Below are 25,178 nucleotides of genomic sequence, written 5' to 3' on the forward strand. Positions count from 1 at the left end.
TTATAGTTATTCTATTTTTCTAAAAGTAAATTCTGAAAGAATTAATTTTTGTGATTGATGCGAAGATGGGAGTTAATTTTACCTTTTTCAATATAGCTAGGCAATCACGTTCTGTGATGAACAAAACACTAAGATGGCCCCCAAGAGTTCTGTCCCCTGGTGTCCAGACGCAGGAATCTCCTCTTCTTGAGTGTGAGACTTGAGAATATGATGGGATATTACTTTGTGATTATGTTACCTAATTGGCAGAGGGGATTTTTGCATACATAATTATGGTTTCTAATTAGCTTACTTGTAGTTTCTCAAAAACCGAGATTAATCTGGGTAAGCTTGACCTAATCAGATGAGCCCTTAAATGATGTTAGATTCAAAGTCAATGAGATTCTCTTACTGGCTTTGTGGGAGCAAACCACCATGTTGTGAAGAGGAGCACATGGTGGATACTGATGGGTGCTGAAAACAATCTCCAGTTGACAGCCAGCGAGAAAGCAGTGATCTTTGTTCTACAACTGTAAGGAACAGAATTCTGCCAACACCCAGTAAACTTGGAAGAGAATCTGGAGCCTGAAGTGAGACTGTAGGCCCAGCCAATACCTTGATTTTGGCCTTGTGAGACACTGAACAGAGAAGCCAGCTATGCCATGCCCAGCCTTCTGAACTAAAAAACTATAACATAAGGAATGAGTGTTGTTTTAAGCTAGTAAGTTTGTGGTGACTTGCTATACAAATAGAAAACTAATATATATATACATAGATAACTGATAAACACAGATAGAACACTAATACATCTTTTTCTCAGTGATTTTTAATGCCAGTCTTCTCTTACATCCAGCATCCAGTTATCGTGTGTGTGTGTGTATCTATTTCTGGGATCTCTATTCTGTTTTGTTTGCCCTTCCAATGCTCTAACTTTAACTGTCTGGATATATGGTGGGGTAAGTTGGTCTGACCTTGCTGTTCTTCAAAATTGTCTTGGATGTTTTTCATAATTTCTTTTCTTTTTTTCTTTTTTTTTTTTTTTGAGACGGAGTCTCGCTCTGTCGCCCAGGCTGGAGTGCAGTGGCACAATCTCGGCTCACTGCAAGCTCCGCCTCCCGGGTTCAGGCTATTCTCCTGCCTCAGCCTCCCAAGAAGCTGGGACTACACATGCACACCACCACGCCTGGCTAATTTTTGTATTTTTAGTAGAGATGGGGTTTTGCCATGTTGGCCAGGCTGGTCTCAAACTCCTGACCTTACATGATCTGCCTGCCTCGGCCTCCCAAAGTGCTGGGATTACAGGTGTGAGCCACTGTGCCCGGCCAGTTTTAGTCATTTCTTTTCCATGTCAATTTTAGGATGAGCATGCCAAGTTCCACATAAAATTCTACTAATATTTTGGTAGAAATTATTAATATAAAGAATTTATAGATTAATTTGGGAAAAACTGGTATCTGCACAATACTTAACTCTTCTAATCCATAGACATGTTATATCTCTTTATTTTAAGGTATTTTATAATTTTCTCATACAAATTCTGTTAATTTTATTTTTAGATCCCTTATAGTTTTAGATTCTATTATAAATATTATATTTTAAATTAGAATTCATTTTTAGAATTTAAAACAGGAAAAACAATAAATTATATACTCATAATTCAACTCTCCATATTTAGCTGTAACATTTTATTTATCCCTAGTCTTTTTGTTTAAATTTTTTATCTTGAAAAATTTCAAACATACAGAAAAGCTGAGAAAATAGCACCATGGACATATATACATTCCTTCAACATTCAATAATTATTAATACTTTCTAATATTTACTTTCTTTTTTCTGAAATATTAGAAAGTAATTTAGGGACATAATAATACTTTAACCCAAACACTTCATCATGAATATCCTAAGAATAAGGAGATTCTCTTATACAACCTAATACATGGTATGTTGACTTCCACTTTGGGAAAATATGGAGTAACAGGAACATGACTGATACTCCCACCTTAAATAACTAGCAAATTGGACAAAATATATAAAATAATGTCTTTTAGATGTTGGACAATAGGCAGTGCTGGGCTGTGGCTCCTGACAGAAGGGAAACATAAAGCGAGCCTCAAGGTCAGTGTTTCCAGGGTGCAGCAACTGGGCCGGGAAACTCAGAGCCACGTTTCCTGAGCTAGGGAAACACAGCAGACCTTGGGGAAGTAAAGTAGATAGAATAATGGCCCTCAAAGATGTTCATATACGAATCCCCCAAATCTGTAAATATGATATTACGTGGCAACGTGAAAAATAAGGTTGAAAGTAGAATGAAGTCTGCTTATCAGCTGTCCTAAATTTGCTACTGGACAGGGAAGGGTATCCTGGATTATCCATGTGGGCCCAATGTAGCCACCACGGTCTTTACACATGGAAGAGAGAGGCAGAGGGGCAGGGAGATTTGAAGATGCTACACTATTGGCTTTGAAGAAGGAGAAATGGGGCCATGAGCAAAGGGAGTGGGCAGCCTCTAGAAACTGGAGAAACCAAGGAAATGGATTCTTCCCCAGAGCCTCCAGAAGGAACACAGACTTGCTGCCACCTTGATTTTAGTCCAGTGAGGCCCATTTTGGATCTGACCCCCAGGGCTGTAAGATAATAAATTTGTGTTGTTTTAATCCACTAAATTGTGGTGATTTGCTACAGCAGAAATAGAAAACTAAAACAGAAAGTGATGTATATTAGCACTAGAGGTGAGGGATCTCCAGAGATCTCCAGGAGAGACTCCTTGACTCTTTGGCTGAGTACTGACATGTGAATGTAAGTCGATTAGAAAGTAAATTAGAGATACTATAGCACTCTACTCAAGGCTGGAGAAAGAAGTAGACAGAACAATTTTCTGAGATCTCATTTAAGGAAGAAATACTTCCTGAATCTCATTTAAGGAAGAAATAATGCAAAATCTTTATAAACTTTCTCAAAAACCAAAGAGGAGGAAACACTTCCTGACTGATTTTATGACGCCAGAATTACCCTGATACCCATACCTTATAAGAAAACTACATAGCAATAACCCTCATTGAGCGCATGTATGCAAAAATCCTTAGTCAAATTTTAACAACTAGAATTTTCACACACTGCTGGTGGGCATGTAAAATGGTACACACACTTTGGAAAAGTTTGGCAGTTTCTTATGAATACACACTTGCCATAGGATCTAAGATTCCCAGTCCTAGGTATTTACCCAAAAGACAGAAAAACATATGGTCATGCAATAACTTTTACTCAAATGTTCATAGCAGCTTTATTCATTGCCATCAAAAACCTAGTTACCACCTAAATACTCATCAAGGGTGAATGGATATACCTATTGTGATATAACCATACAGTGGAATACCACTGAACAATAAAAATAACCAAACTGTCATAGTCTGGTTTGGGTGTTAATGTTTCAGTCTGATTTAGGTGTTAAGCTTATAAAATGAGTTGGTGAGATTTTTTTCTGCCCGTCCTCTGTAAAGTTATATATTATTTTTAAGTGATTTTGTAATAACTTCCTATAAAGCCTCTAGAAGTAGATTCTTGTCTCTCTCATTTTGTTTTTTGATATTTAACCACCAATTACATTTCTTGATTGTTTACAGATCTATTTGGTTTTCTAACTTTTACAGAGTCATCTTGGATAAATGACATTTTCTAAGAAATTATCTTTTTATCAAATATTAAATTATTGCTATAGAGTTGTCTTTTAAGTCTGTGCTGAATTAATCTCCTTTTTATACCTAACTTTTTTTTAACCTGTTTTGCTTATAATTTTATATTTTAATTTTTTGTAGAGAAAGGATGTTAGGTTCAAGTCCAGGTTCCAGCCCATGCTGAGGTCCAAAGGGAATGGGTGGATGAATGGGAGATAGCTGAGAGAACACTCAGCGGCAGGAAGTGGGGGGAGCCACAGGTAGGTGAAATACAGCTTTATTCAGCAGCTCTCTTCCACTGTCTGTCTCTGTCTCTGCTGCTTGCTCTAACTCTGCAGTTCTTGCCGCTCCCACACACAGCTGCACTCTCCTGCTCGCTCTGCTTTTAGGGTCACCAGCTTAACTCTTTCCCTCTGGGTGTAAGCAAGCCGAGCTGTGTCCTGGCTCCCTCTTGCCAGTCTGCAAGACAGACATCTCTGGCTTTCTCTCTCTTTCTCTGGGCGCAAGCGCCTGAACAACGTCAGCAGGGCAATTATACCTTTTACAGACAATAGTGGCGTAGAGCCCAGTGATATGTACTTCCCGTGTTATGTACATAGCTGTGTTTACATTATACATGGAATTGTGTGCCTGCGTTCCAATCCCGCTAAGTCATACAGGATGTTTACCTCAGCCTATCCTTGACCAAAGCACATTCATTACCTTACACAGGGTCTCACTCTGTCACCCAGACGGGAGTGCAGGTGTATTATCATAGCTTACCGCAGCCTTGAACTCCCAGGGTCAAGCAATCCTTCTGCCTCAGCCTCCTGAGTTGCTGGGACTATAGGCATGTGCCACTATGCCCAGCTAATTTTTTTATTTTTTATAGAGAGAGGTTCTGTATTGCCCAGGCTAGTCTTGAACTCCTAGGCTCAAGTTATCCTTCCACCTTAGCCTACCATAGTGCTGGGATTACATATGTGAGTCACCACACCTGGCAAGAGGAAAATCTTAAAAAAGAGGCTAAAACTTTTAAATTATAAGTGATTTTAAATTATACACGCCTATACACTTATAATAGGCAAACCAATATATTTTGCGCAAGTGTTTAAATTATTGATCGATCTCATTTTCAAAAATAGCTACTTTTGGGACATATATAAAGCTTCTACAGATAGTAATAAAAATGACAATGGTAGCATACATTCTTTTTAAAATGTTATCTGATGTTTCCTTGTCACAGATATACTCTAGTCCGTAAAGAATTGAAGTTTTATTTGAATTGGACTTAAATGCCATGAAAAAGATCTGAAGAGTCTTGTTTGTAATATGTTAATGTAGGCAGCTGACACGGTTGTTTATGATTCAACATATTACTTCATGGTGTTGAAAGTGTTCTCAGAAACCACCACCTGAGCTGAATAATTTAAGATGTAATGTAGAAGGTATTTTCCTAATAATTTAGCCATGAGAGGAAGTCAATGTTTATCTGTTGAATTATTTTTAAATGTCCTAATTAATTACATTAGAATAGTTATATTATCTAACTCACTTTATTCGAATTGATGTTATTTAATTAGACCCTATTAAAATGAATTTTAATAAGCACACCTCCTAAAAATGGACCTAGGAACTAGCCACATGTTTAAATTACATAGAGATAAAAAACTAGTAGAAAAAATAATTCAGTAAAATAGGTAATACAGTATTAATGATAATGCAAAGTTGGTTTAAGATAATGGCATTGGCTGGGAGTGGTGGTTCAAGCCTGTAATCCCAGCATTTTATCACTTGAGGTCAGGAGTTCGAGACCAGCCTGGCCAACATAGTGAAACCCCATCTCTACTAAAAATACAAAAATTAGCCGGGTATGGTGGTGCACACCTGTAATCCCAGCTACTCAGGAGGCTAAGGCAGGAGTATTGCTTGAACCCGGGAGGTGGAGGTTGCAGTGAGCTGAGATCGTGTCCAGCCTGGGTAAAGGAGTGAGACTCTGTCACAAAAGAAAAAAGATAATGGCATTCACAAATTTTCTCATTTCCTCATAAACATCACATAATGTATTTGCTTCATGAGAAACTCAATGCTACCATCTTAAATTTTGCTAAATAAGTAACATTAAAAATTTGGGGAGTAGGGGCAGGGCAAGATGGCAGACTAGAAATCTCCACTGATTATCCCCACAGCAAGGGCACCAATTTAGCAACTATCTACACACACACAAAATAAAATACCTTCATAAAAACCAAAAATTAGAAAACAAAACTGTCCCAAACTCAGCTGATGCCTGCCCACGAAGGGAGCATTGAAAGCAGCCCTAGCCAGAGGGGAATCGCCAATCCCAGTGGTCTGCACTTAAGTTCCCAAAAGCCTCACTACCTCAGACTAAAGTGCTCTGGGGCTCCAGATAACACTTGAAAGGCAGTCTAGGCCACAAGGAATGCAACCCCTAGGCGAATCTTAGTGCTGAACTGGGCCCAGAGACAATGAACAGCAGGGCACACAACCTACTGAGACACAGCCAGGGTGACTATGTGAGTGCTGGCATCATCCCTTCCCTAACTCCAGGTTGCACAGCGCAAAGCTCCAAAATAACCCCATTTCCTCCACTTAAGGAGAAGAGAGGGAAGAGTGGGTGAGACTTTGCCTTGCATCTTGGATCCCAGCTCAGCTACAGCTAGATAGGGCATTGGTCAGAATCATGAGGCCCCCTTTCCAGAATCATGAGGCCCCCAGACACATTTCGAGACATACTCTGGACCAGAAGGGAACCTGCTTCCATGAAAGGAAGGACCCAGTCCTGGCAGAATCCTACTAACTGAAGAGCCTTTGGGCCCTGAATAACCAGCAGCGATACTCAGGTACCACGCTGAGGGCCTTCAGTGAGCCTCTTGAAACTTGCTGGCTTCAGGCAAGTACAGCACATTCCCAGCTGTGGTGGCTATGGGGTGAGATTCCTTCCACTTGAGAAAGTGGATGGAAAAGCAAAGGGTTTGTCTTCCACCTTAGATACCAGCTCAGCCATAGTGGGGTAGAGCACCAAGTAGGGTCTTGGGGTCCTCAATTGCAGGACATGGCTCTTGGATGGCATTTCTAGACCTGCCTCGGCCAGAGGGGAGACCACTGTCCTGAAGGGTGAGTCCCAGGGCACGCAGCATTCATCACAATCTCACCTAAGAGCCCTTGGTCCTTAAGAGAACATTGGTGGTAGTCTTGAGGTACTCCCTGTGGGCCTGTGGTGGCAATGGCCACTTGGTGAGGCTCTTTTGCCTTTGGAAAGGGTAGGGAAGAGTGTGAAGGACTGTGTCTTGTGGTTTGAGTGCCAGTTGAGCCACAGTACAATAGAACACCAGTCTTGGCAGGTAGACTTCTAACAGTTTTGACTCTAGTCCCTGGCTCCTGGATGGCACCTCTAGACAAGCCCAGGGCCTGGGTGAACTAACTTTCTACCCTGAAGAGAAGGACAGAGGCCTGAATAACTTTGCCACCTGCTGATTTTAGCGCTCCAGGGCCTTGAGTGAACATAGGTCATAGCCAATGAGAGGTTACAGAAAGGTTGGGCGAGACCTGGTGCTGTGCTAGATTCAGATCTGACCCAGTGCAGTCCTAGTGTTGGTGGCCACAAGAGTGCTTGTGTCACACCACCCCCAGTTCTATATGGCTCAGAACAGACAGAAAGACTCCATTCACTTAGGAAAAATTAAGACAACAACAGTCTCTGCCTGGTAATCCAGAGAGTTCTTCTGGATCTCATCCAAGAGCATTAAGGCAGTACCTCTACAAGTCTGCAAGAACCACAGCATTACTGGACTTGGGGTGCCCCCTAAAACAGGTACAGCTTAGATCACAACACTCAAGTCCTTTCAAATATCTTGAAAGTGTTCCCAAAAAGGACAAACAAGCCCAGACTGAGTGTCTACAATAAATACCTAACTCTAAAATGCCCAGACATTGAAGAACATCTACATGCATCAACGCCATCCAGGAAAACATGACCTCACCAAATGAACTAAAAAAGGCACTAGGGAGCAATCCTGGAGAGACAAAGATATTCTCTGACCTTTCAGACAGAGAATTCAAAATAGCCATGCTTGAGGAAATGCAAAGAAATTCAAGATAACACAGAAAAGGAATTCAGAATTCTATCAGATACATTTAACAAAGAGATTAAAATGATTAAACAGAAACAAGCAGAAATGCTGGAGCTGAAAAATATAATTGGCATACTGAAGAACATGAGTCTTTTAATAGCAGAAATGATCAAGCAGAAGAAAGAATTAGTGAGCTTAATTTGAAAATACAGAGAGGAGAAAAAAGAAGAAAGATAAAAAACCAATGAGGAATGCCTACAGGATCTAGAAAACAGCCTCAAAAGGGCGAATCTAAGAGTTATTGTCCTTATAGAGGAGGTAGAGACAGAGATAGGGGTAGAAAGTTTATTCGGCAAGATAACAGAGAATTTCCTAAACCTGAATAAAGATATCAATATACAAGTAAAAAGATTGAAGCTGTAATAAAGTCTCCCAGTAAAGAAATGCCCAGGGCCTGAAGGCTTCACTGTTGAATTCTACCAAATGTTTAAAGAACTAATACCAATCCTACTCAAACTATTCCAAAAAATAGAGGAGAAGGAAATACTTCTAAACTCATTCTATGAGGCCAGTAATACCCTGATACCAAAACTAGACACACATACAACATAAAAAGAAAACTACCAGCCAATATGTCTGATGAATATTGATGCAAAATCCTCAACAAAATAATAGCAAACCAAATTCAGTAATGTATTAAAAGATCATTCAACATGACCAAGTGGGATTTATTCCTAGGGTGCAAGGATGGTTTAACATATGCAAATCAATCAATGTGATGCATCACGTTGACAGAATGAAGGATAAAAACCATATGATCATTTCAACTGATGATGAAAAAGCATTTGATAAAATTCAACATCCCTTCATGATAATAACCCTCAAACAACTGGGTATAGAAGGAACATACTTCAACATAATAAAAGCCATATATGAAACACCCACAGCCAGTATCATACAGAATGGGGGAGAGCTGAAAGCCTTTTCTCTGAGATCTGGAACATGACAAGGATGCCCACTGTCAACACTGTTATTCAACATAGCACTGGAAGTCCTAGCTAAAGTAATCAAACAAGAAATAAACAGCATCCAGATTCGAAAGAGTAATCAGACAAGAAATAAAGAGCATCCAAATTCGAAAGGCAGAAGTCAAATTATCTTTGTCTGCAGATGCTATGATCTTATATTTAGTAAAACCTAAAGACTACACCAGAAAATTATTAGGACTGATAAATTTAGTAAAATTGCAGGATACAACATCAACATATAAGAATCAGTAGCATTTCTATATGCCAACAGTGATAAACAATCTGAAAAGGATATAAAAAATGTAATACCACTAATAGCCACAAATAAATATCTAGGAATTAATTTAAGATGTGAAAGATTGCGATATTGAAAACTATCACATGCTGATGCAAGAAATTGAAAAGGACACCAACAAATGGAAAGATATTCCATATTCATAGATTAGAAGAACCAATATTGTTAAAATGTTCATACTACCCAAAGCAATCTACAGATTCAGCGCAATCCCTATCAAAATACCAATCACATTCTTCACAGAAATAGAAAAACAATCCTTAAACGTACATGGAAGCACAAAAGACCCAAAGTAGCCAAAGCTTTCCTAAGCAAAAAGAACAAAACTTGAGGAATCACATTACCTGACTTCAAATTATACTATAGAGCTATAGTAGTCCAAACAGCATGGTACTGGCATAAAAAGGCAGACCAATGGAATAGAATAGTGAACCCAGAAATAAATCCAGACACCTATAGTGAACTCATTTTCAACAAAGGTGACAAAAACACACTGGAGAAAAGACAGTCTCTTCAACAAACAGTGCTGGGAGAAATGGATATCCATACGCAGAAGTATGAAACTACACCCGTCTCTCGTCATATAAAAAAATCAAATAAAAATCAATTAAAGACTGAAATCTAAGACCTCTTAACTATGAAAGTACTACAAAAAAAATTGGGGAAATTCTCTAGGACATTGGTCTGGGCAAAAATTTCTTGAGTAACATCCCACAAGCACAGTCAACCAATGAAAAAATGGACAAATGGGATCACATTGCCTTAAAAAGCTTGCACAGCAAAAAACAAAAACAAAAAACCCAAAAAACAAACAAAAAGCAATCAACAAAGTGAAGAGACAACCCACAGAATGGGAGAAAATATTTGCAAACTACTAGTCTGAAAGCGATTTATAACCAGAATATATAAAAAGCACAACTAGATCTACAGGAAAAAAATCTAAAAATCTGATTTTAAAATGGGCCAAAGATTTGAATAGACATTTCTTAAAAGAAGACATACAAATGGCAAACAGGCATATATGAAAAGGTGTTCAACATCACTATCAACAGAGGAATGCAAATCAAAACAATGAGATATCCTCTCACCCCAGGCAAAATGGCTTTTATCCAAAAGACTGCAGTAACAAATGCTGGCAAGGACATAGAGAAAAGGGAATCCTCATACAATGTTGGTGGGAGTGTAAAAGTATAGCCACTGTGGAGAACAGTTTGGAGGTTCCTCAAAAACCTAAAAATAAAGCTACCATATGATCCAGTAATCTCACTGCTAGGTGTATATCTAAAAGAAAGGAAGTCAGTATATTGAAGAGCTATCTGCACTCCCATGTTTGCTGCAGTTCTGTTCACAATAGCCAAAATTTAGAAGCAACCAATGTGTCCATCAACAGATCAATGGAAAAAAATGTGGTAACTACATAATGAAGTCATAAAAAAGAATGAGATCCTGTTATTTCCAACAACATGGATGGAACGGGGGGTCATTATGCTAAGTGAAATAAGCCAGGCACAGAAAGATAAATATCACATCCCCTCACTTTGTGGGTTCTAAAAATAAAAACAATTTAACTTATGGGGCAGAGAACAGAAGAATGGTTACCAGAGGCTGGGAAGGGCAGTGGGGATGGTTAACGGGTACAAAAAAATATAACAAATGAAGACCCAGTATTTCATAATACAACAGGGCGACAATAGTCAATACTTTAATTGTACATTTAAAAATAACTGAAATAATTGATTTGACACACAAAAGATAAATACTTGAGGGGATGAACATCCCATTTTTACATGATGTGATTATGCATTGCATGCCTGTATCAAACATCTCATGTGCCCCATAAATATATATGCCTACTATAAATGCATAAAAAATGGAAAATTTATAAAAATTTGCCTGATTTTTGGGTCAGCCTATGAAAAATAGCATCTCTTCTTAATTTACATGCTTTTAAAAACTATTAAGCAAAAATAACTTTAAAAGAAGCTGTTTTGGGGGAATATTCTCCTGTTTTTTTCTATTAATGCTTTCCTAGAAAGTAAAATACACTGCAAAATGACTAAAGTAAACCAATTCTTGACATAACTGCCACAGTTAAAATTTAATATTAAGAAATACTTTCCCAAATAACTGAGATAAAGCATGATAAAACCAATACAATTGTTTTGCTCAAAAAATTATGTCTCAAGAAATGATGTCTCACATGTAAAATCTAATGCAACATAGAGGTAAGGGAAGGCACTGTGACCATGACAAGGGTGTACTAGCAACACTAATGAAAATGAGGTATCTTCTCTTCTTGGAAGCCACTGGAAGAACTTGCATGTACATTTGAAGAAAAATGATGCAAGCCACTTGCCCATTATTAACAGAGCCCTTCCGGTTTGATTGCTGTGACATATTTGATATTTTCACAATTAACCTTTGATTTGGTGCTTTGGACTACAATAGAAAACTATGCATGCTTTTTCTTCCATTGTAGGTTCCAATGCCACATGCCCTTTGCTATTTCAGATTAATAGCAAAGGAAACATTAATTTTGGAAACATTTTCACTAATGGCACCTATTCTACGGCAATGTACGTAACTTGCAACTCATCATTTATATTTAAATGGTAGCACCATTTATTTCTTCAGAAAGGACTTTAGAAATATTCTAAACTTTTAGTTTTTTTTCCCACACAGGATGCTAGCTCTCTAGGATCTTAATACTAAAGTATGAACTCTATGAACACCCACATTTCAATATATAGTTACTGATAATCTGGAAAGAATTGTACTGTTGTTTTAAGCCATGTGAGAGAATTACGAGAAAAGTTAACTTGTATTAAGTTTTCAGAAATGATTTTTCGCAACTACACTGGATAGAAATAAAATGGCATAACTTTGCTTCAAAAGTAACTATTCTGTGGCCAATCTAGAAATATGTCAGATTTAAAAGTTAGTTCTTCTAAATGTCTATTTAGAACTAATTGCTTTGATAACTGTGTTCTCTAGGTATTTTGAGTGTGTGTGTTTGTTCATGTCTATTTATCTAAGATGAGGGCCTTGGAATAAATAGGATTCTCTCATGATAATCTCAAATATGGTCATCTATCATATCCTATAGTCTCATAGATGTAGAATTAGCAAAACTACATTTAATAGTAAGCACACACCATAGACGAGATTATCTTTCCTGTCCTCTGAAGTCAAGACTAACCTAAGTTTGACCTTTTGTTAACCTTTTGATCATTTGTTAACCTGTTTTAGAAATACATCAGCTTGCCTTTATGAAACTTTTTATCTATATCACATAATCTACCTTAAGCACATTGGTAGAAGGTTTGTTAAAAAATAGCCATGCATCTCCTCAGATTGGTCATATCTAACAGATATGACTAAAAACAGTCACTCCACACTCTCCAGCAAAACTGGTGTAAGTCTGCTTCTTCACTTAGCATGTACCACTTCTAATATAACACACAATTGACTTATTTGTTGATTACATTTCCCAACATCCTCCCACCATCTTTAGAATGCGGCCTCCACAAAGGCAGAGATTTTTGCTTTTGGCCGTTGTGTTACTTCAAGTGCTTATAGCAACCTCTGGCACCTAGTAGCACTGAAACGTTCACTGACAAACAATGTGGCAGATGAGGTCAGAGACACAATGGGATGGGATGGGGAATAAATAATCTTTGGGCTTTGTGGGCCATCTTCAAGCTCTGAGTGAAACAGGGGAGCCACTCCAGGATTCTAGGCAGAGTAGTGCTGTAATCTGACAAAAGTTTTAAAAGCATCGCTCTGGCTGCTGTATTGAGGATGGGCTGTGGTGGGCAGGGGTGAAAGTGAAGACATTTATGAAGCAAGTACAGTAACTGGATGAGGAATCATAAAGGCACAGATTGGGATGAAAGTGGTATAAATGGTGATATGTGGTTGAATTCTGGATTGTTTTGAGGGGAAAGCAAATAGTATTTCCTGACGGACTGGATGTGGGCTGAGAGAAAGAAAATCAAGGGTGACAACAAGGTTGTTCTAGCTTAAGCAACTTGAAGAATTGTGTTGTCATCAATTGACTTGTGAAAGTTTGTGGCAGAAATGTTTGAGGGTAGGGTGAGCTGTTTAGCAGTTCAGTGTTGGACATGTTATGTTTTAGATGTTTTAGTCAGGCCATCACCAAGGGATGCCAAAGGCAGGTGGATCTGTGACTAAAGTTCAGGGGTGTGGGGAATTACATATGAATTATATAATTATATATAATGAATTATATAATTCATTATATATAAATGGGATGCAAAGTGAGTGCAGAGAGGAGTAAGGCCCAAGCACCCTGCAGTTAAAAGGAATGAATGAATTTTATCACAGAACTAGAAAGAATCTCAGGTTCTTCTCAGTTAATAAATGTCCTGAAGGGAAAAAAAAAATCATTATCTGGAGATGTTACTTTATGAAGGAAAGGTAAGAGAACAAGCAAATTATGAACATAATTTAAAGATAGAATTTATTCTCTGATGGTTTACTCATGCAAACTGCACATAAAAGAAAATAGTACAGTTTGTGTAACATTGCAAATATAAGGACTGAAAATGCTAGGTACAGAAGTAGTATGACATCCTGAAAGTCAAAATGGAATTTGTGTTTATACAACTAAATGATTTTTATTTGCTCAGTACAGACTGATTTACAATGAAAGTTTTGCTAACCTTGGTAAGCTTGTTAACCGTTTACATGACTTCTTACATCTATGTAGTTTTATTTTACAGTTGCAAGAATTCTGTTACCAAAGAACCTTAACTTGCATAAGTAATAAGATGAAAGAAAAATGTACTGAAGGACTTAGAGTGAAAAATTGAGGCTTTTCCTAACCCATTCAAACTACAATAAAAAATAGCCTTCTTGCAGAATTCATATTTTGTGCCTTTGAGATAACTCCTTAGAATAATGATATCAAAATCATGATTTGAAAAACGGATCACTTTAAAATAATGAAATTAGTTAAAAATTAAAAATTTAAGAAGAATTATCAAATAAAAATGTTCTCATTTTAAAAAGCAAAACAATAAAATTCCCATTATCTTCATACTTAAAAGTCCTGAAATGTCATTTATATAATTTGAATGTTTCCCAGTTTGGAACTTAGGCAGGAGGGATATTTCCTTGAATTATCAAGGATATTCCATACAGACTTTTAAAATGTCAGTCTCATTAGGAGATGGCACTGAGACTTTAGCAAACAGTGTAGTATGGATGCAGGACAAACTACACAACTTATTATAAATGCATTACAGATATTTACATAGTGGAATCCTGCTTGAATGCCAGAAGTTGCTACTGGGTAGGACTCATAACTATTTTACAAAGTTTTCTTACGCACATCTACTACTTTAAAAATTTTATGTTTAACAATGTATTCTATTTTAAAATATGTACTGTATTTTGAACATAACTGCAGAATAAAAATAGATAATGGCACATTAGAAAACCAAGTATCCCACAGATGATTGGATAATGAGAAAAATGTACCTACAACCATCTCATCAGAAACAAGCTACATCATGGAATGTTAGTTATCCAAGCCTGCACAATAATGACATTTTAAACTGCAATCATCTATTGGCCAGCATCATACTGAAGGCATCGTTAAACATTCAAGCAAAGATTGCTGGCATAAACTATTGAAAGACACACACACGCGCGCGCGCACACACACACACACACACTCTCTCTCTCTCTCTCTCTCTCATTCACGCACACTTCCCACCTTATAATTACATTGTTCTAAAGATAGATACTGATTTTTTTTTCCACGAGAAACATTATCAAAATTTGCTACTAAAAGATGACAGTGCTTTCACAAGAATAAGTACAAGTTAGCTCGCAAGTACAAGACAATGGGGGTAAACAGTCTTAAATTTTCTAAGTAGTAATTTTAGGCTTTTCTGGCAACCATACCATACTTAATTATGCATAAACTTTGCAGTTTGTAACCTGAAATCTGTAAAAACAACAAAAAAACCAAAAACCAGAGCTAATTTCAAAAATTATATTTGATAACCCTGTATCATACATTATATAATTTCATATTTTTTAGCCTCAAAACACTGGTGTAAAATATTGAATTTGACTTGAAAAATAAAATCATTTTTGAAATGCTGAAAATTCTAAAATTTGTTTACTTAAAATCTTAAATAAAAAAGGAAAATGATTATAAATGACCTTGATTTAGCTTAACAATGTGCATAAAAGCACTGTGTCTTTACCATGTTTTCACTCACTTAAAAAAAAGTGTTCTTTAATGTTTTTCCTTTTGCATAATGTGCAAAATAAAAGGCAAAAAGATTAAAAGCAAATTTCTATCTTTCTCTTGCCTAGTGCTTTTATGACTCCATTAACATTACAAAGTCAACAGGGACTATGCAAAACTTTGGTATAAATGATAATACTACTACCATCACAGTTGAGGGTTAAGGGGTGGTCAAAAGAAATGGAAGTGGGAAGAAAGATTCAGTAACACCCCCATTTATTAAAACACCAGCAAATTAAGTGAAATAAATCACAATGAATTATAATACAATTTACACATTGAGCACAGAAAAATTAATAAATCTAATATTTATAAAAAAAGCAAAATCAGTCTTTTTCCAGAGACTAAAAACTGTTTTTCAGTCTGATCAACTGCTGCTACACCAACTTTAGAGCCAAATTTAATTTCAAGTAAAAAAAAAAAAAAATTTACAACCACAGATTTCGCATAAATGGAAACTGGTCTTTCCTTGATTTCCCTTTGAAGTCACTAATGAGTATCTAAAACTGTTGTACTGCAGGTTTTTAATCAACTTCCTGAGGGCTGTGACTGGGAGGAAGGAGCCATAACGATCTGTGAAAGAGCAGGCTCTGTACTCTGGTCCGCCATCTGGGTGAGGACTGAAGTGGCTACAGCTTCTGCCTTGGAGGTTGAACTGACTCCATTGGATGTGCTGACCGAACTATGCTGTATAGCTTCTGTATGTGGACTACTCGGCACTGAAATGTCTTCTGAACTATCATCTTTATCAGCAGCTGGGTGGAAAAAAGAAAAATTATTCATTTTCCTAAAATCGGTAAGAATGCACCAGTATGCTGAGGCAATATACAGAGTAAAAAGTTAGAAAGTATCTTACAAAACTGATTAGACAAGTTGGTATTACAGGAATTGATACAGGTCATGAAGTAGGCAATTTTACCTGCAATAGGTCAAAAGAAGGCACAACCATGCATATGGAAACATCTGGGTGCCCACTGCCTTATGGAATAGAGCTGAAGAAATATTTGCTAAATAGTGTTAAAGAAAGAAAATAAGGTAGAGTTTGGAAGACAGTCTCTTACAGATACAATCAAACATTAAGTATCACATTTAACAAACTCAGTCTGGTTGGGCTACATGTCATTCTTATTACAAGATAAAAATGTATAACCACATGCATAAACAAAATGAGTTCTTACATACAAATTATATCTTCAAATTATTCCCTCTGTATTCTCCAGAAATGTATTTATTATGACTGATTTTCCATCTGTTGCAGCCATGGATGATTACAACACCTGATTCTAATGATGCATACATAGGCAAATAAGCAGTATTTAGAATCTAAATGCCATCAGCTGTTATAGTTGCATGACTAAATTGGGATTCAAGTAAAAATCCATATAAAACTCTAAACATTGCAACTGAAAAGATATTAAGGAAAGGGCATTCTAAATATTTACGAAAATAAATCTGCAAATATTTAGACCTGAACAAGTCTTACATCCTTATTTTAATAGAATAGAATCCAGTAATTTCATTTAGTAAAAATTTGATATAGATAACACACAAATATTTATAGTACATGTAAGTTTTGAGGAACAATGATAACATGAACACCTGGGAACCGAGCCGCCAACTTAAGAGAGAACATTGCCATTAACATTTCTGCTTCCTGGAGGTTCCTGTCCTCACCAAAGGTAATCACCACTCTGACATTTCTTTAACCATTCTCTTGTTTTCTTCTTTGTAGTTTTACCACATAGGTATGTATCCCTAAGCAACATAGTTCAGCTTTGTTTATTTTGAAACATTTTAAAAACAGTATCACATTGGATGTATTCTTTTGTACCTTGCTTTTTTCACTTGGCATTAAAACTTTTTTTATTCAGTGTTTAGGAGTGACAATAAGTAAGCTTTTAAAATCAAATCTAAGAACGTGTATTGGCCTGCTTACTAATGGCCAGATGCCTATTCTGAAAGTCAATTAGTGAAAAAAAATTGTGGACATCTTATGAAGCAGGACTTAGCCTACGATTTGCAATGTAGAAGATGGAGAGGCGGATATACCTGGTAGTGTCAACTTTAGCTAAAATAAAATTATTAATTTTGTGCATTTTCTGAAATATAGTTTTTACAGAATTTTTCAATATCTGCCTCAAATCCATGCATTTTTGAAAAGCAGGTGTTAAAATACATTAATGAGATGGAACCCCATCTTTTCTATAACATGCTATAAATCAAAACCATACCCCTGGATACCTGACCTCAAAGTACAATAAAACACCACCACCACCACCACCACCACCACCACCACCAACCACCAGAAGTAGTAATCCTTTTAAAATTATATAACACAGAATGAATACTTAAAAAAAATTATAGATTCAGATGGTACATATGCAGGTGTGTTACATGGGTATATTGTGCAATCCTGGGGTTTGGGCTTCTATTGAACCTATCACCGAAATAGTGAACACAGCACCCAATAGGTAGTTTCTCAACTAATGCCCCTCTCCTTCCCCCCCCTACTTTTCTGATCAAGCAGTAATGAATGTTATAAAATATTTATAATTCAGTTATTAAAATAGCCAATACAATCATTACATGTATAAAGAAAACAAAATACTGGCAATGACAGTTTAACTGGAGGGAATACTAAAAAGCTCTATTTATTTCACCACTATTTTTTTTTTTAAAGTATTTATATGTGATTTTTTTTATTTTTTTTGTCACTTTTTATTATACTTTAAGTTTTAGGGTACATGTGCACAACGTGCAGGTGAGTTACATATGTATACATGCGCCATGTTGGTGTGCTGCACCCATTAACTTGTCATCCAACATTAGGTATATCTCCTAATGCTGTCCCTCCCCCCTCCCCCCACCCCACAACAAGCCCCGGTGTGTGATGTTCCCCTTCCTGTGTCCATGTGTTTTCACTGTTCAACTCCCACCTATGAGTGAGAACATGTGGTGTTTGGTTTTTTGTCCTTGCACTAGTTTGCTGAGAATGATGGTTTCCAGCTTCATCCATGTCCCTACAAAGGACATGAACTCATCATTTTTTATGGCTGCATAGTATTCCATGGTGTATATGGGCCACATTTTCTTAATCCACTCTATCATTGTTGGACATTTGGCTTGGTTCCAAGATTTTGCTATTGTGAATAGTGCTGCAATAAACATACGTTTGCATGTGCCTTTATAGCAGCATGATTTCTAATCCTTTGAGTATATACCCAGTAATGGAATGGCTGGGTCAATGGTATTTCTAGTTCAGGATCCCTGAGGAATCGCCACACTGACTTCCACAATGGTTGAACTAGTTTACAGTCCCACCAACAGTGTAAAAGTATTCCTATTTCTCCACATCCTCTCCAGCACCTGTTGTTTCCTGACTTTGTAATGATCACCATTCTAACTTCACCACTATTCTTTAAAAGAACAACAGGCTGATGTTTCCCTGAATGTTGAGTTCAAGGGACACACCAGCTTTTAAAAATACAGAGGCTGATCTGTGATGAGTGGTATAAGGAAATGTAAATACATACTGGAGGCAACAACTCAAAATGAAACAGTAAATTATAAGGGATGAATGCTTACCTACAGACTTTCAGAATTAGGTAACGCAAATCTTTAGGCAGTAGAAAGAATCAGGTACTCACAATTATGTAATTATAAACCTTACACACACATCAAATACCTTTACAATGTGATATATTTGCACCTATGTCCAGTTCTAGGTGAGGGGAGAAAATGACTGGTGTAATCACAAGCACTAGAGAGATACAGAAAACCATGCTGTACTCAAAGAGCCACTTCCAGCTCTACCTAAGCTAAAAGAAACCAGCTGTTTGGCAATTCAGTAATCTTGAAAGTTCTCTACCTATGTTCACAAGTTTCTTTTTCTTATTTGAGACAGGGTCTCCTTGTCGCCCAGGCTGGAGTGCTATGGCACGATCACAGCTCACTGCAGCCTTGAACTCTTGGGCTCAAGTGATCCTCTTGCCTCAGCCTCCCAAGTAGCTGGGACTATAGGTGTGTGCCAAAATGCCTGGCTTTTTTAAACTTTATTTTTTGTAGAGATGGGGTCCTGCTATTTCACCCAGACTGGTCTTGAACTCACGGGCTCAAACAATCTTCCCGCCTTGGCCTCCCAAAGTGTTGGGCTTACAAGGGATGAGCCGTAGTGCCTGGCCTATACATATTTTCAGTAATAGAAGTATTTGTGGTTGATTGGTCCCCAAGAAGCTTTTCTTCCCATTTATAATTACAGAGACAATTATAATACAACTTTAATTATGCCTAGATCTAAAGAATGTGAATTCATGGCAATAAGATCACTTTTGTGCTTTATTCTTCCTGGAACCCAAATATTTAAAATGTACTCTTATTATTTTCATTCAGGTTTTATATTACTTAACTGTTAGGGTGACTAACTGTCATGGTTTTCCCATGACTGAGGGGTCTTCTTAGAAGTAGGACTTTCAGTGCTAAAACTGGGTGGGACAGACCCTATGGCTGTGACTTAGTACTTCCACCTTTACTTGAAAGATTTTATAACATTCCTTAATTTCTACTAAATCTTAGTTTTGATTCACAAATGTTTTTAAAGATTTAGCTAGTATTACAACCCACCACTGTTAGCAAGAGCTGTGTGCTACAACATAATGAAGAGTGTAAACTTTTCAAAGGTATCCACTTAGTCAATCTCTGTATCTATTTTTCCTACTACACAACAGAGAAGTCAGACTTATTTCAAAGATTTCAAATTTGAAAATATAAATTACTTGAAAATTTCTACAAAATCCAATTATCTCCCAAGAGCTGAAGAAAATTAATTTTATGGTAGAACTATATTTCAGTTAATTTGATTATCTACATGACTAGACAGGAATAAAGACAGGAGTATTTCCAAACAACAAAAATATCCTATTCATTTCTTATATTCTCATAACTTAGTACTCTATGTACTAAAAATGTATTAACCTAGATTTTCAGTCATTTAAGTATACAGTATATAAACCCACGCATCTATACACTTAAGTTATCTTGTAAATCGACTGTCAAATGAATAACTGGTTTGCATCTGCTGAGCATACATTGCCTGGATAATAGAGTCAAAACTGTTGGGATTATCTAATAAATTATCAAAGATTTAAAAATTACAGGTAATTTTGAATTGGATACAATTTAAGAGAACAGTTAATTTCCTTTTAATTTTAAAAAATCATTTATTTCCTTTTAAACTATCAAAATTCAAGAGAGATTTCCTGTTAAGAAAATCACGTATGCATAAAGGCTGAACTAGTAGCTTCTATAGGAAATTATGTTGTTAAGTCAGATGGGAACCATAATGGCCTCATCCCTGAAGCAATCATTGTTAATATAAATCCCAAACATATTTCTATATGGTTCCAATTTACTCCACAATGTGTTTCACCATCCTGTCAAAATTACTAGATATCAAATAACCAAGATTTATATGCTCAAAACTGACAAAAATCAGCGTTCTAAATATATATGGCAATTGAGAGTTGCTAAATCTACAGAATCTTTTAAATTAAAAAATATTGCCCATTCTGATGAAACTGCTTACAATGACTACAAGTAAAGATGGTGGCCGTTAAGTTTTATCGTGAGCACCTGAGGAACTGTTTGCATCCAATACAAAATGTTTCTTTCTTTTGAATTACTGACACTGGCAAATTAAAATGAAGTGGATACATATGGTTGAAACAATCTTCACATTTATAAATATCCTGAAATATCACTAAATCATAAAGACTAAAGCTGTGGGTTATATATTATAAATGTTGCCTAATGCATTCCCAACTCTGTTGTTTGTTACCAATTTGTATACTGCGGACAAAATTGGCCATTTATTCAAGAGTAACAGCTGGTTCCAACACTGTGCATCTTATCAAAAAAGAAGGACATTACAAAAAGGAAAAGGCACAATTAACCTCTAAAATGCTGAAAACAAAAGAATCTCATTCTTTGGGAAAACATTTAGTAGGAAACTTACAAGCAGATAATTTAAGTACTGTTCCCGTTTTAGCATTTTTATAACTAACTAGATATCTCAATATGAAGGTTTACAACAATAAAAACATTACACAATACTGACATTATCTAAGAAAGAACAATAGGATCTGATACCGTAAAGGGATATCATATATTGTTAAAGGCAGTCAGCTGATTTTAAAAAGAAAAATATCACCATTAATGAATGGAGGCTGGGAAAAAAGTAGTGTTTCACCCTGTCAATGTAAGACAAAGTGTTACCCTGAGAAGATGAACAAAATATCATCAAGTACTTACAGTATATTTTAAATTATTAGCTAATCCATTTTGTTGATCTATAGTAATGCTTAGGAAAAAAAGCTAGAAACAGGAAAACTCAAACTCTCCAGATTCTAAAAAAGTACACCTCTCTACTGCATTCTATAATAACCTTACAGAAATTCTGATATTTTATCTTAAATATTAGAAGCACAGTCTCCATTTTTAAAGTAGCAGCTCAGTTCACTCTGACAGTATTTCACTGACGTAGCCTAAGGCTATAGGTAATGGAACATTACTCACTATGATAGCCAGATTTCTTCTGCATGGCGGTTACAGGGCAATCTTTATGAGCCAGAAGAAGCTGTTTCAGCTGTGCCACTTCATTTCTCAGCAGGGTGACTTCACTCTGGAGAAGAAACAACTTATGTACCTTACCACAGACTAAACATATTTTTTACTGTTTAAAACAAGCAAGGATTAAAGTATGAAAATTGCACATCACTTGCAGAACATTAAAAACAAAGAAAATATGCTGATTAAATATGTCTAATCAGTACATGGCAGCTTTTATATTTTAGCATTTACTAAAAAGCTAACTAGAATAAAAATTTAAATAAGATAATGCCACAACTGGATAGCATATTTCAAAACTGTTTCCATTTCCCTGGGACTTCTTATATATTATAGGTAACCTGTTGAAAGTATTTTTATTTTATATATGTTACATGCTCTTCTGATTATTTAAAAAGAAACATCAAGGGAGTCAGGATGAATTTTCACTGATTCCATTCACTTAAAAATGAAAAAATTCATCCTAGAAATTCAAATCAGCAAGTTTCTAGTTTCCTAGAAACCAAGAAAAGCTCCACAGGGGAAACCAAAATAACCAAAGAATCATGGATACCTAAAATTCACTGCAAGGCACTCTTGCTGGACACTGAAACCAGTGAAACTAGATATAATAATTAAATGGCTTAGTTGCCTTTGACCCAGGCAATTTGTACACATCTAAATTTAAATCTGCTAAGTCAATGGAGATTTGTCCTAATCTTCAGAATGAGTACTTCAGCCACTGTTTGGGATACATTAATCTGGTAAAAAGTTCCAAATTGAGCAAGTCCAACTAATTCCTTTGAGTTACCCTGAATATTAAAAACACGTAAGTCAGTGATCATTACCAATACTCAAGAGTTAGAAATAACATGAATTTAATAAACTGGTAACATAAAAAATTCTTAACTTACAAATACTTCTACTTACTTGGACTTACACAGTAACTATAACCATTCAGATTTCATCCATGAACCAAAAAGTAAATTAGAAAATATAGCAAACAGGTGTACATAAAAGCTCAGGCATGCCATTTTCTACCTTGTTCCTTAACCAGAAAGCTGAATGTAAAATAATTTAGCAGGCTGACACGGTGGCTCACGCCTGTGATCCCAGCACTTTGGGAGGCCGAGGCAGTTCTATCACTTGAGGTCAGGAGTTCAAGACCAGCCTAGCCAACATGGCGAAACCCTGTCTCTACAAAAAATACAAAAATTAGTTGGGCGTGGTGGCGGGTACCTCTAATCCCAGCTACTCGCTGCTCGGGAGGCTGAGGCAGGAGAACTGCTTGAACCCAGGAAGCAGAGGCTGCAGTGAGGTGAGATTGCACCACTGCACTCCAGCCTTGGTGACAGAGTGAGACTCTGTCTCAAAAAAAAAATAAAATAAAATAATGTAGCAGACTTGGGCCTCCTTCAGTGATAAGTGACAGAAACATAAAAATCAAATAACAAAAGTTAAGCAATCTAAAGGCAAGTCTATTGGGTCAAACAGTTCCTCACACCCCAATAACAATGAACTACATCACTGTATTTAAGTACAGAACAAAAATTGATGCTCATAATAACTCTAAACCGTTAATTAAAAGATTAAATTATTTAGAATACTGTATTTGAGGCAAGAATGGGTAGATAGTAATCAAAGTACAAAAGGTAAAATTTAAAACAGTTTGGCTTGAAAAGATAAGCTGTCATTTAGAAAACACCTTCTCCAACTGGTGTCAATACTGCTAATTATAGTTCAGTATTAATGACACTATTGATGAAACCATGTTATGAATAATCCAATGTATATTACCCAATGTATATTACCCATCCTGTCAGCTTGATTTTGAGACTGATGTCTACAAGTTTCTCTCATTAAATCCTGTAACAGGAAATGGGCTGGATATTTATTTTTAGTCAAGAATATACAATCTTTCACAATCTGGTGATGGTGACCATAATGATTTTCAACTCTCACTGCTCTTCCGATATACTCTATCCTTTAACACCAAACACTAGTGATGCTTCAATCCTCTCATACCCTTGCTACCTTCACATTAGTTTGAACCATATGAAATAACCAGTATTTGTCTTGATTTACAAAAGTAAGTTTGAAATTGCTAGCTACATACATACTGTTGTCTTTATCCCCTCTTCTTTGTCTTGCTAAATATTTGTCAACTCAGAACAGTTTAGAATGCATAGGAAAATAAGTTAGGTGCCTAGTTCTGTGCTCCCACAGCCATATACTTTTGTGTGTATACATATAGATCTCTTCCATAGTAATTATCACACTGGATTGTAACTTTTGGTGTACTTGTTTGCTACCTCTACCAGACTGGGAATTTCTTGAAGGCAGAACATATCTTTTCCTTGGTATCCCCAGAGCACAGCACATTGCCTGATATGGACCGAGTAGACAGACATGTTTTAGAGAGGACCACATAATTCTATGTCTAGGAGGTAAAAAATATCAAGGCGAAATGAAAAAGCTTAAATAATATGAATCTGGCCAGAGGTCCTAACTTCATCATTTATACCAATAATCTCACCAATACAGCTACACTGTTAATTTTCTCAATTATGTAAATTGGCATATTATATAGTATCACCTCAATTACGGAACTCTAAAAATCACAAATGCCTTCTCTCTTAAACACTCTATACATTCATAATAAACCATATTATGAAACAAAATGCTATATGTGATAAAAGTACTGAAAGTGTTATGCGTTGGCTAGCTAACTGATATAAAATAATTGATTTAAATATTGACTGAGTGTGGTGGCTCATGCCTGTAATCCCAGCACTTTGGGAGACTGAGGCAGGCAGATAACTTGAGGTCAGGAGTTTAAGACCAGCCTGGCCAATGTGGTGAAACCCTGTCTCTACTAAAAATATAAGAATTAGCTGGGTCTGGTGGCGCGTGCCTGTAATCCCAGCTACTTGGAAGGCTGAGGCAAGAGAACTGCTTCAAGAGGTGGAGGTTGCACCACTGCATTCCAGCCTGGGCTACAGAGTGAGACTCAGTCTCAAAAAAATAAAATAAATAAATAAATACACACACACACACACACACACACACACACACACAAACATTCTCTCTTTAAATAGACAGGTCTGAAACTGATGAACAGGACATCAATTTCTACATTTCAAACTTAACTGTTGGTGGTATTCAGGCTGTTGATCTAATTAGACTACCTGGCTTACTAACATACAGTTGTAACATGAAGATGCCAGTAGCTAGGAAAGGTTAATG

The 25,178-nt window shown here is 36.5% G+C and overlaps 1 protein-coding gene across 7 annotated transcripts in view; it reads right to left on the reverse strand.

Annotated features, from left to right (window-relative positions):
• Positions 1-13,512: 13,512 nt before the first annotated feature.
• Positions 13,513-25,178, reverse strand: part of ATF2 (activating transcription factor 2) — a 95,364-nt gene continuing 83,698 nt past the window's right edge. For 4 of the 7 annotated variants that reach the window (XM_055289803.2, XM_063645602.1, XM_063645601.1 and 1 more), the window contains 2 exons: positions 21,903-22,008; positions 13,513-16,087 (listed from right to left, as the gene is read on the reverse strand). In XM_055289803.2, the coding sequence (XP_055145778.1) occupies positions 15,861-16,087; positions 21,903-22,008 (333 nt within the window). In that variant the 3' untranslated portion in view covers positions 13,513-15,860. Of the gene's footprint in view, positions 16,088-16,251; positions 16,340-21,894; positions 22,009-25,178 lie in introns of those variants that run through there. The other 3 variants (XM_063645603.1, XM_063645605.1, XR_010122375.1) reach the window with 3 other exon arrangements.

This window comes from Symphalangus syndactylus, chromosome 8 (genome assembly GCF_028878055.3).
Source record: "Symphalangus syndactylus isolate Jambi chromosome 8, NHGRI_mSymSyn1-v2.1_pri, whole genome shotgun sequence".
Taxonomy (NCBI): domain Eukaryota; kingdom Metazoa; phylum Chordata; class Mammalia; order Primates; family Hylobatidae; genus Symphalangus; species Symphalangus syndactylus.